Below are 13,371 nucleotides of genomic sequence, written 5' to 3' on the forward strand. Positions count from 1 at the left end.
CAAATGCTCACCCCACTGAGCTGCCCAGGCCTCCTCGTTCACAAATGCTTCTGAGAGCCCTTCCCTCGCTCAGTGTCAGTTGCCAACCCCAGCCCCTGTTCCCCAGCCCCTTTCCCTGCTTTATTTTTCTCCTTAGCCCTTATCACTGTCTCTCCCACTGTATATTTTATTTTTTTATTATTATTTTTTAAACATATTCATTTGTTTATTTGGTTGCACCGGGTCCTAGCTGCGGCAGGCAGGCTCCTTAGCTGTGGCTTTTAGGCTCCTTAGTTGAGGCATGGATGTGGGATCTAGTTCCCTGACCAGGGATCGAACCCAGGCCCCCTGCATTGAGAGTGTGGCGTCTTAACCATTGCGCCGCCAGGGAAGTGCCTCCCACTGTATATTTTAATTATCTGTCTGTTTGTCTTTCCCACTAGAATGTAAGTTCCACGAGGTGCACATTTTGTTGTTTTATTCGTTGCTATACCCCCAGTCTCCGGGATAGTTTTGGCACATGGTGGGTGCTCATCAATATGCATTGGTTGAATGAAGGACATTTACAACTGAAGGAGCATGCCCCTCTTCTTCTGACTCCCCACCCCCAGCCTGCTCAGAGGCCAGCGCAGAGCAGGCATTCAGGTGCTGTTGTGGGCAGGAGGGGCTTGTGGCAAAAGCATCTCCCCCAGCTCCACTCCTTTTCAGAAGGTTGAGGACGGTGGTCCTCAGACCTGTCGGAGGCTGAGTGTGCAAATAGGCAGCGAGCTCCCTGCATTTCCATCCCAGGTACAGCCTTCCGAAAATTAGGAGGGAATATTCTTTCCCGCCCCTTTGGGTGGGGAAAGAAGCCTTCCTGTGAAGGAGATTCGAATCAGAACTCCTAGGGTGTTCCTGTTGGGTTTGGTCCTAGCGGTGACGGCGTTTGTTTTCCCCGGAGTCGGGTTCCTCCGGTTGCACAAAGCCTGGGAACAGTGAGGGCATTAGGACCATGAGCGAGGCGCACGCCTGCGGCGTCTGGCAGAGCTTCTCGGGCCGGCTGCGCGGGGAGCTATGTGTGAAAGGAAATTAGCCTGCTGCCGGCTTCACATCTGTTGAGCTGACCCGACTACAGGGTCCAAAAGAGGACGGCTGTCAGCTTTGCCAGACTGAGGACCCACCGGCTACCCCCAGACATCTCATAGCAGCCTGACAATTCGTGCAAGGGGGGGAAGCGAAACACATGGGACTAGGACCCCTGAGCAGAAAGGAAACATTATTTTTCCCAAAGAGGAAAAGGGCATCAAAGGGTGGGGGTGGAGGGAGGCGCAAACAGTTCAGTCTGAAGTCCCTGTGAACGGGCTTTTGGAAGGCAATTAAAGACGTCCGCTCAGAGGGGACCTGGGCTGGGACTTGGGTCCGTGGCTTTCTGATTGTAAGTGGAAGCCGGTCTTACACACGCTGCTGGCAAATGTCAGCGGGGGAAAAAAGGAGCAGGTTAAGTGACCGGCAGAAAAACCTTCCAGGTGGACCCAGGACGCCAGGTTCTGCTGCCAGCTTGGAGGAACCCGGAGCAGGAGGAAACAGTGAATTTGAACATGACCTGTTGCGTTTGGCAAGTTCCAGCCACATGCTGGTAAGGAAGCGATGCAGGCGTGGACCTTGCAGGCTGCAATTCCTGCTGCTGGGATGTGTGCTGCTGATGCTGGCCGTGCTGCACCCTCCCCTGCCTGCCCTGCCCCAGGCTGTCCCAGCTCAGGTCGCCAAGCACGGCCCCGAAGCCGGGTACCGCCTGGACTTTGGGGAATCCCAGGAGTGGGTGCTGGAGTCCAAGGACGAGGACCAAGAGTACGGCCCTCTGGAGGGTCTGCCGCCCTTCATCTCGCTGCGGGAGGATCAGCTCCTGGTGGCTGTGGCCTCTCCCAGGGCGAGAGGGAACCAGAGCCAGGGCAGGAGAGGTGGCAGCTACCAGCTCATCAAGCGGCTGAGCAGGAGGCCGGACGAGGACGCCCCAGAGAGGGACTGGGCGGCCGAGGAGGAGGACGCGGGGGCATCTGAAGAAGAGGCGCTGACCTCGCTCAGCCTGGAGGAGGCGCTCAGTGCCCGCATCCCCCTGCAGAGGGCGCTGCCGGAGGTACGGCATCCGCTGTAAGTAGGCCCTTGCTTCTCCTTTCCCCGTTCCTGGAGGGCAACCAGCATACTCAGGGATGCAGACTTTCTGCATTCTGCTTCCACTGCCTCAGGGCAGCGCTTCTCCACGTGTGGTCCCTGTACCAGCGGCGGCATCCCCAGAGGACGTGTTAGAGATGCAGAGGCAGAAACCCTGGGTGGGGTCCAGCGATCTGTCTTTAACCAGCCCTCCAGGGGAGAACCACCGTCCTAGAGACAGAAAAGGAGGAACCCTTCCTTGTCCCTTCTCTTCCCGTCCTGGGTTCTAGTCCTTCTGTCTCTGCGGATTGTCAAACAGCTTTATCTCTATAACCCAGAGGGGCCTAGGGTGGATGTTTTCCAAGACGCTTCCAGTTCCAGCACATTTTAATGGTATGATTGTTGGGTTTACTTTTATTTTGGATGAAGGTAACAATTGCAGCTAACCTTTATGTGGCTCTTGCCATGTGCCTGACTTTAATCAAAGAGCTTTTCATGTATTGACTCAAAAATCCTTACAACTTATAAGGATGGGTGCTAGCACTACGATCATGCCTATTTTATGCGTATGAAAATGACGCACAGAGAAGCCAAGTGACTTACCCACAGTCACACAGCTAGTAGGTGCCAAAGCAGGGATTTGCTCCAAATTGCCTGAGCCCCCCACTCTACGCCCCCTTCCTTAGTCGCTGAAACTAAGGGGACAGGTCCAGGACCCAGGATCTAGAACACTGCATTCATGCAGCCTGACCTGGCAGGGTGCCCCCGCCCCCAGGAGGCAAGCTGGGAAGTAGGATGACCTACAGGCTGTGCCCAGGGAAACGGTGGGCTCATCCTGGACCCCCTGCCCTCCCCACCATTACCATGGCGGGTGCAGAGGAGGAGTCTGGTTACCAGCATCTAGGAGCAGGGCAGCTGGGTAGTTGGGTGACTAGGTCCCTTCCCTATAAGCACTGCTCTTCCCAGAGCCCAGAGTTTCCCGGGAAGCAAACACATCCTCCAGCCCTCTGGGCGGGAGGATTGGAGTGAAGCAGCAGTTGGGAGCCGGACCACTTACTTCTCAGATCCCTGATGGGGCTCCTCTGAGCCTGGCCACTCAGCCACTCGCCCTCAGGGGCGTGCAGATGCAGTCGCCTGGAGGGTGAAGCCTCCTTAGACTGTGTACCTCAGAGTCTCACCCATGTCACCAAAGCCCCAGCCCTGATGCTCCGACTCCAGGTCTTGGCTGCAACAGCTCTTTTCAGGCAATTCCCAGACCCATCCAGGCCCCGCCCCCTCATCACAGGTTTGTGCTCTCTGCAGCCTTAATTCATAACACTCATGACAACCGAAGCTAAATGGTCATTGATGTATCCGTTTATTCGGTGTCTGCTTCCCTTGCCATGCAGTGAACCTGTAGTCCCAGCACACAGTAAAGAAACAGTTGCTGAATGAATCAATATATCGTTTTCCAATTCTTTTGATACATCTTTTCATTGGCCTGGAGCAAGGACGTTTTACCAACCAGACACACGGCCTCGATCAAGAGTCCATGGCTCCCAAAGCTGTGAGTGTGTGTGTCTCTGTGTGTCCGCATCATGCAAGTGTGGGTGCATTGTGTTGTGCGTGTGTCAAATGGATGCTGTGCATGTGTGTTGTGTGTAGTGTGTTAGTGGTGCCCGTGTGCCTGGTGCCTGTGTATGCTGTGATGTGATGTGCACGGGTGCAAGCTGTGTGGTGTCTTGTCATGTGTGCATGTGTGTTGTTGCCGTGTCAATGTTCATGTGTGTATGCATCGTGATTGCGTGACACGTGCACGTATCATGTATGTGGTGCACATGGCATTGTGCCTGTGTGTGTTGTTATGTGGTGCTTGGGCTGTATGTTTTTGTGGTACGTGTGTCATGACTGTGTGCACGTGTGTGATATGTATGATGTGCTTGTGTGTGTTGTGTGTTTTACCCATGCGTTGTGTAAGTGGTGTGAAGGGCACGGGTGTATTGTGTGTGTGTGGTTCATGTGTGTATGCTGTGCACGTGGCGTGATGGGCACCCCTACTGTGCTTGTGTGCATGTGTGTGTGCTGTGATGTACGGCTTGTTTGGCGTGTTTGTGTGGTCTGCGTACATGCGTATTTGTTGTGAGTGTGCTGCACATGTGCATTGTGTGGTGTGTGCTCCTTGTGTTATAAATGTGTTGTGCAAGCGGTGCGTGTGTACTTTTGCAAGTGTGTTGTCTGTGTTATGCTTGTGGTGTGAAGTGCATGGGTGAGTGTTGTGCATGTGTGTGCATGTGTGGGTACACTGTGTCATGCGTGTGATGTGCACGTGTGTATGTGCATGTGTGCACCACCTCTGTGTGTGCTTCTTCCAGCCAGAGTGACCAACTAGTTTCAGTTTGCCTGGACTTTCCCATCGCAGTAACCCCTCGGTCCCAGGCTAACCGGGCCGGTAGGTCTCCCCGCCCACAGCTTGGTTCTGTCCGGCAGGATGTGGCGCCCTCTTCTGGCCGCAGCCTGTCCCTGCAGCCTGTGCGCCCGGCCTGAGACCCCAGACTCCCCTCCCCCAGAAGCGCACAGGCACTGGCGCCGCCCCTTCCTGGCAGGCTCCAGGATGCACAAGGGATTCTCTGCAAAGTAAGGCCACAACCCTCCCTCCAGGGTGCCAGGACTCTCCTTCTCCCATCACTCTATTTATTAAAATTTTTTTTTTATTGGAGCATAATTGCTTCACAATGTTGTGTTAGTTTCTGCTGTACAGAAATCCGCTCTATGTATACATATATCCCCTCCCTCTTGGACTTCCCTCCCCCCCACCCCACCCATCTAGGTCATCACAGAGCACCGAGCTGAGCTTCCTGTGCTTTATAGCATGTTCCTGCTAGCTGTCTATTTTATGCATGGTAGTGTATATACTTCAATCCTTATCTCCCAATTCATCCCACCCTCCCCTTCCCCACCCCCACCCCCGCCCTCCGTGTCCACATGTTCGTCCTCCACTTCTCCATCTCTATTCCTGCCCTGCAAATAGGTTCATCTGTACCATTTTTCTAGATTTAAAACTGGGCCCAAATACAACCCATAAAAGAACAGCCATTTCTCAAGCACCTACCCTTTGTGTCTGAGGACACTCTTTATGCCCAGCAGATTGCATAGAGCCTGTTTCTCAAATTTCAACATTATGCAAATCGCCCCAGGCATCTTGTGACAATGCAGAGTATGTTGGTAGTTGGCCAGGGGTGCAGCCCCAGATGCGACATTTCTATCAGGTCCCCCAGCACTGATGGTCCAGAGACCACAGTTTCGAGCAGCAGGGGACTACATCATTGGTTCCCAAACGTATGTGCATGTTAGATTCCTGCAGATTGTTTAAAATGTAGATTTTGCAGGGTTTCCCTGGTGGCGCAGTGGTTGAGAGTCCGCCTGCCGATGCGGGGAACACGGGTTTGTGCCCCGGTCCAGGAAGGTCCCACATGCCGCGGAGCGGCTAGGCCTATGAGCCATGGCCACTGAGCCTGCGCGTCCGGAGCCTGTGCTCTGCAATGGGAGAGGCCACAGCAGTGAGAGGCCCGCGTACCGCAAAAAAAAAAAAAAATGTAGATTTTTCAGACTCCATCGCTAGAGACTATCGGTGGCTCTGAGTTGGAACCCAGCGATCTGAATTTTTACAAGCTGATACTAGACAGGATGGTGAGTGGAGAGGTAGTAGGGTTCTGGAAGTTTCCATGGAGGAGGTAGTTCTGGGATTGGAGAATAGAGAAGAGAGGTAGAAAGAAACACAGTCCCCTTCATGGCCCAGGGTTTTACACTTAAACGCAAATGTCAGGTCAGCCGTAGCTGGCTGCACGCTGCCTGCCTGTGCCAACTTATAACTTGTGTTTACCGTTTGGCCCATGTTTCCCTGGTTTATATGCCCGCAACTGTGACTAAATCATATGCCCGTAGAACAGTGGACCTGGGGTTGAATTCTGGACACCAACCCTTACTGTGTGACCTTGTGTAATCATTCAACCTCTCTGAGCCTCGGTTTCTCCAACTGTAAAATGGCGATGATAATAACACCCTTGCGTAGGGTTGTGGATCAAATGAATGAAGTGTGTGCTGATTCCCCCCCGCCAACCCCCCCCCCCCGCCCCCAGTGTTCAAGTCCAAACAGAAGATGCCCTTATTGTATTCTCTAGCATAGGCCCTAGGAGTGAGTTGTAAAGACGGAGGAAGATTGGAGCGGGCAGCTGTGGGCCTCACACCACTGTCCTTTCTCTGACCCATGGGTTATTTTCTGCTCCTCCAGCTGCTAAGTCATCACAAATTTGGCAGCACATCGGAATTACCTGGGAAGTCATAAGAAGGACTCCTGCGCAGGTCCCACTTTCAGGGATTCTTATTTAGTTGGTCTGGGGTGAGGCCTGGGTGTCCCCTGGTAGTTCCAACGTGCAGCCAGGGCTGAGAACCAGCGCTGCGAGGCACCAGGCACTCCCCCACCAGTGGGGAGAGGTAGGAAGGAGCATCTCCTCCTCTGCTCACCCCGCCCCCCTCCTGCCCCAGAGGCCCCTTTGGCAGGAGCTTTGTTGTCAAGCAGGAGGGGTGCTGCAGGCCACAGGGTCAGGTCAGTTCCTGGTGGGCAGCGAGACACCCCAGGATGGCTTTGGCACCTGGGCTGCAAAAGAGAGGAGAGGCAGCTGACAGGGCATCACCAGTAAATCTGGGAGAGTGGGCATGCCCCTTGGGGAGGGGTTAGTAGCCTGGGGCAGAGACTGGGGGCTGGAGCCCAGCTCATCCCCCACCCCGACCCCGGCAAGAAGAGAAGGAAAACAACCCAGTATGTGTGGGACTTGGCCAGCCAGGTGTCGAAGGGAAACCACAAGCACCAAGCCCCCGAGGCCAGCGTAGCCACGGCCGGGAGCGGCGCCTCCCTGGACCTCCACCCTGGATCCAGCCCCCACAGTGGGGTTGTGGTGTAGACAGAGCTGAGTGTGACTCTTTGAGATCGAATGCACTTATGGTGCCCAGTGCAGTGGGGTCTTGTCTTGTGCTTCGGGCCAGCCTCGGGGGTTAGATCAGAAGTGATCCACCTGCATCTAATCCTTTTTTAATTACTGGGGAAAGCTGGTGTTATTTACTGCAGCGCCACTCAAAGTGTGGGCCTCAGACCTGCAGCATCAGAAACGCAGAGTCTCAGGCCCACTCAGACCTACTGCTTGAGAAACTCTGTTTTTAACAAGATCCGCAGGTGGTTTATGCTCGTGTTAAAGTTTGAGTAAGCTGGTGAGGGTTCACAGCCCTGCCTGCATGTGAGCGTTTTGTGAATCGTCACGGCCAGGCTCCCCACCCGCAGACCAACCAAGCAAAATACAACTGACCGGGACTCGCTCTCTAAGTGATTCTTGTGTGCAGCCAGGCCGGGAGCTACTGATCTAGGTCCTCTTGGGTGAAAAGGAACAGAGACACTCATGTGACTGCAGGTGGCAGGGTTGCTTCGAGCCTTCCCAGGGAAGTAAGGAGCAGGGACTGCCCAGGGAAGACTGCAGGCAGTGCAGGAAGGGGACTCACGGGTCACAGTGCTTCTGGGATTGTGCCTTCCTGACGTCCTCTGGCAGCTGGAGGCCCGGCACTCACTCCTGTTGCAACTTCCCTGCTGCTGTCTTGTCCTCTACTCAAGCTGTCATCTAGCACCCACCTGTATCAGCATCACCCGGGAGCTTTGCTCACTAGAGATGCAGACTCTCAGGCCCCACCCCAGACCTCCTGGACCCCAAATCTGCATTTATGGAGATGCCGGGTGATGTGGGTACCTGTTAATATCTGAGAAGCGCTGGGCTACCTCTTGGCTTCTGCTGCCTCATCGTTGGCTTACTGCCCATTCTGTGACCTGCTACCAGCTGCTGACCCTCGCCGTGTGTCTGAATATCACCTTGAGACCAAGGATCGGTCTGGGGCAGCTGGCCATTCTTGGGGCAGCTGTCCCTGTTAGGCGGAGCTCTTGCACCAGGAGCCTTCAGTGTTCAGACCAGAGACTCCTAGTCGGTACCCATCTTTAGTCCAGGACTAGAGAGCCAGGATCAGAGCAAAGCCAAGGATGCCCGGAGCCCCTCAGAAGGAGGCTGGGAGAACTCAGAGGACTCCCACAAAGAGAAGGGGATTGCATGCACCTTGTGTGACTTGACTCCACTGTGGCGAGTGACATGCTGGCAGCCTCAACCTCACCTACAGGCTCCAGCCCTTCCACATTTCTCTCTCATCTGTAAACTCCTTTGTCCATCCTTCTCAGGCATTGTCTGCAGGCTGTATCTCCAGCCGCTCTATCCCCAGGTCTGGCCTGGAAATTGGTGTCCCCAAGATGAGCTCTACCAATTAGAGACACAATGGGCTGAACCTCGGGGTTTTCCCAGAATGCAAGAAATTGGTATTATTGTCCTGTGTCTATAGACAGCCAGCCTATACACCCCTTGAAAGCAAGAACAGTGTCCACCTTCATTCACTGAATAATTATTTGTTTAGTGACTATTGAAAGTGAGAAGGTGAGCAAGCCCCAGCCCCACCCCCAAAGAGCTCAGGGTACACTGAGGGAGGCAGACAAGTAACCAGCTGTTACATCACTGGGCGCAGGGCTGAGACAGGGAAGCCCATCTCAGTGGGGGGACCTCTGCTGATTTGGTAGGAGCAGGGGGTCAGTCACTCCAAACCAGCTTTAGAAAACCCGGCAGAAACCTTTCTACTCTGGCCAGGCAAGGGAAGGGCAGGAGAGGGTTTGTGTCACAGCCAGGCCATCTGGTGCACTGCCGTGACTCATCCTCTTCAGAATCAGCCTCCAATTCATGTTCTGAGTTCACGGGGGACCCTGGAGCTGCATGAAGTGAGGGCGTGCATCTTTGTGTAAACACAGACGCAGGCTCTCCTGATCTTGGAGTGTGAAGACATAAAGTTTGCACTCATTGAGCAGCTCTCCTGGGCCTGAATGATCCCTTTTGATCCAGGCAGCAGCCGTGGGCTGGAGAAAGGTCTCAGGCTCCCTGTGCTGGCTAATTAAGGGATATAAAGAAATAACAGAGCCAAGATTCAAAGCCACATTGATTTGATTCCAAAGCCCTGGGTCTTTCCTTCCCCACCCGCTGCCACTCAGAAGATGGACAAATGAGGTCAGGGTGGGCTTTTGGATACTTGTGTGATGTATACAAACTGGGACAGTAAAATATTCACCAGGTATATGGTTGAAGGACAAAGAAAATGCCTCCATTATTTAATAATGAAAACATGGATTTCTTCTTGGATGGCTTCATGAGTACCTGGTGACATTTGGACACTGCTTCACAATGCACAAGAGCTGTTTCTCTGCCCTGCCTCATTCACGCCCCCCAGCAAAGCCGTGGCACAGACAGAGCAGGAAAAACATTCCCACTTGACAGAAAGAACCCAGGTCGCCAGGGGAGGGAAGCGACTTGCCCAGGGCCCCTGTGTGTACCACTTACCTTTGGCTCTCTTGTTTGTTTACCTACGTACTTTATTCCCTCAAAGGGTTTGAAGATACATTATGAAATACAAAATTGCTATTAATATCATGTTTAGTCAAGATAAAGGTAAGTATACTTTAGAAAATCTTTCCTTCCTTTCCTGGTACAGGCCAAGCCCCTTCCCACCTCCAGGCCTTAGCAGAGGCTGTGACCTCTGCCAAGAACACCTCTCCCCTCTCAGTTGTTGAATAATTCTTCGGTTTTCTGTTTAATAGGATATAAACTCCATGATATCAGAGACTATCTGAGTTTGGGTTCCCCCAAAGCAGACCCTAAGGATAAAGAGTTGTTTTGCACGTGATGCCTGGGAGCCCTGGTAGGGAGCAGCCAATGAAAAGTGGGTTTGCAGGCAGTTACCTCTGCAGGCAGCTAGAGCTCAGCCCTGGGGGGAACCTGGGAGACAGCATCTCGTTGTTACCCACCCCCACCCTTAGGGTCTGGGTTGCTGGATATCAATACACCAACTCATTTTAGTCACTGACTGAGGGCAGCTCCCAGGGGTGGAGGGAGGTTACTCTCCACCTCTTCAGGCCGCTGGTGCTTAAGGAGAGCATCTCTGGCAGTCAGAGAAAACGCTCAGGCAATTGGAAGTCAGGCTGTGCTGTATTATATGATATCCCCGAGGGGATATGGGCAGGGCACCACAGATTCTGCTTCAAGGATTTTATCTACTTAATTCATCTTCCAGTCCTCACACATAGTAGGTTGTCAGTCAATATCAGTTAAATGACTGGATGGAGAGATGGAAGATCAAGATCAAAGAGAAAATTAGAATGAAAATAAGCAACCAATGACTAAATATCCTAATTCCTTACTCTGAGCTTCCTGGCAGCCAAAGTGAAAAAGGAAACTTAATAAGTATCATGATCCTTGTTGCTCAGGAACAGGAAACATGCCAGGCCTCAGAGGAGGAAAAGCTTTTCCTGGCACTTCTATCTGCCAGGAATTTCCCTCTAAATTTGCATGGAGGGGATAGAAAGTGCTGGAGGAGACAATTCCCCTCCACAGGTGTTACAGAGACTGTAATGCAAATGCCTTCATGTACTGTTCTCTGACCAAGCTGAGAGCATGGTGTCAAGCAGAACTCCACAGAAGCAAATTTCTAAGGCAGCCAAGACAGTGAGATCAAAGTAAGTTGCTTTCTGAGGACTTTACTGAATCAGTGTAGACAGTCCAGAGCTTGTGATGAAACCAATGGATTGCATGTTCTTCAAATAACACCCCCCCCCCATCACAGTCACTGTGATCTGGACATCAGAACCCAAGCCTTATGACTCTGAATCCAGAACATTCTATTAGCACTTCAGTCCAAGATGGGGATATGTATATACTGGTCAAGAGCACAAGGTTTAGAGTCACACTGACCATCAGCAATTTGCTGTGCAACTTTAAGCAAGTCACTTAAGCTCTCTGGAGTCTAATTTCCTCATCTTTAAAATGGGACAGTGTATCCATTATCTAGTGCTGCATACACACGACCTCAAAATTTAGTGGCTTAAAAATTGGACATCATAAAATTTTTAATTTTGTGCTTGAAGAAAGTGAAGACACAATCCCAGAAATGGTAGAAAATATTTGCAAATCATATATATGATTAGGGATTTATATCAGAATATATAAAGAACCCTTACAATAACAATAAAAAGATATCCAACTTAAAAATAGGCAAAGGATTAGAATAGACATTTCTCCAAAGAATACATAGAAAATAGCCAAAAAGCACATGAAATGATCCTCAAATCATTAGTCAGTAGGGAAATGCAAATCAAAATCACAGTGAGGTACCATTTCACCCACACTGGAATGGCTAAAAAAAAACCCCAGACAATAACAAGTGTTGACAGGGATGTGAAGAAGTTGTTGGTGGAACATAGAATGGTGCAGCCTCTTTGGAAAACAGTTTGGCAGTTCCTCAAAATATTAAACACAGATTTACCACATGACTCAGCAATGCCAGTCCTAGCTCTATACCCAAGAGAACTGAAAACATATGTTCACACAAAAACTTATACATGAATGTTCACAGCAGCATTACTCATAATAGCAAAACTGGAAATACTCAAATGTCCGTCAACTGATGAATGGATAAATAAAATACAGTCTATTCAAACAATGGAACATTATTCATCAGTAAAAAGGAATGAAGTACTGATACATTCTTCAACACGATGAACCTTGAAAACATTATATTAAGTGAAAGAAGCCAGACACAAAAGGCTGCATGTTATGTCATTCCATTTATATGAAGTTTATAATCTTTAAGTAGGCAGTTCTGGGGGCAGAGTGGAACTTCTCGAACTCAGATAGACTGCAGGAGGAAAACCCCACCAGGGCCTGGGGTGAGAGGAGGGGCTGCGGGGTGGGAGAGAGGGAGGGTAGAGGGGGTCGAAGACTCAGCCGAGAGCGCAGCGTGCGCTGGGGCCTCTCCATTATCGTCCCAAAACTTCATGGGAACTGGTTCCACTTTGGATGTGTTATTTGACCATCCCTGAAATCAAGCTGTAAAGGTTCATGTATAGTATAGTTCATTATTTTATTCATCTTAGGGATGCTTCTAAGGACACTGTCATCTCTTGAGGGACTTCTTTCTAAAGTCCATAGGAATTTCTTTTAGAAATTAGTGCTAGGTGTAAAAACTAGGGAAATCTAAATGAGGTCTGTATTTGAGTTAATAGTATGGAACAATGTCAGATTCCTGGTTTGGATCATTGTGGATCATTCGGCAAAGCTGGGTGAAGAAAACACGGGAACTGTCTGTACTATTTTTGCAACTTCTTTTGAGTCTTAAATGATTTCAAATGAAAAAGTTATAAATTGTAAAAAAAAAAAAAAACAGTCTAGAAAGAACATTGCTTTCCCTAAAATATCTGGTATGTAACTTTTCTGATGGTAATAGTTCTATTGCAGAATACACCTCCCATTTTACTTTGGCTACCAGGAAGCTCAGAGTCAAATTTTAGATTCTCTCTAGAAATACCAAGGCCCTTTTGACCTATGAATGTATGTTCTTTCTCCAGATGTTGACTTTCTACTTGTCAGCTAAAGAAAAATGCACAACCTAAGAGTTGCCAGTTATGTTTTATTTGGGAACCTTACTGAGGACCATAGCCAGGGAGACAGACTCTCAAATAGCTCTGAGGAACTGCTCCAAAGAGGTAGGGGAGGATATATAGGAGGTTTTGCTGAAAACAAACAAACAAATAAACAGACAAACCATGGAGCTGAACATCAAAAGATAACTGCTAATCACAAAACACAGATATCTCAAGTTAATGATTTTAGTTCTTTTCTACGTAAGGGAAGATGCAAAAGTCTGGGCTCATTGAAATTATTCCGTAGATAAGTACCTTAAGTATCCTCTTTTTCTGCATCCTGAATCCCCTCAGGGTGCATTGTGGGTGAGGGATGCACTGGCTGTTGGCTTGATGGCTACAACGTTCTTTTCTTTTTACTGGAATGGCAGGCGACGTTCTTTGTCCGCACACTCTTACTTCTATTTCCCTACTCTTGACTTTTCAGCCTTATTTTTTCTTTTACCATTATTTTATGGTACTTATTTCTTGAGAGTGACTTTAAATACTCTATGAAAAGAAATAGGGTATAAATACAGAAACAATAAGACAGTTGTCACAGCTACCTTATGAGATGTTCATGCACTTTTTTGTTTAATTATCTAAGATTTCTGTTTTACCATTAAGTTAAAGCACTTACCTAGTATCAATCCCCCACCACATAGGATTTTGCCCAGAGAGTCACGGGCAGGCTCCAGCTTTGGCTGGGA

The 13,371-nt window shown here is 50.1% G+C and overlaps 1 protein-coding gene across 1 annotated transcript in view; it reads left to right on the top strand.

Annotated features, from left to right (window-relative positions):
- The first annotated feature begins 1,573 nt into the window (after positions 1-1,573).
- GALNT15 (polypeptide N-acetylgalactosaminyltransferase 15) overlaps positions 1,574-13,371 on the top strand; it is a 36,418-nt gene continuing 24,620 nt past the window's right edge. Inside the window, exon 1 of the mRNA XM_082840085.1 lies at positions 1,574-2,106. Coding sequence (XP_082696211.1) covers positions 1,589-2,106 — 518 coding nt within the window. The 5' untranslated portion in view covers positions 1,574-1,588. The remainder of the gene's footprint in view (positions 2,107-13,371) is intronic.

The sequence above is a fragment of the Leucopleurus acutus genome (genome assembly GCF_964270905.1).
Source record: "Leucopleurus acutus genome assembly, chromosome: 5".
Lineage (NCBI taxonomy): Eukaryota > Metazoa > Chordata > Mammalia > Artiodactyla > Delphinidae > Leucopleurus > Leucopleurus acutus.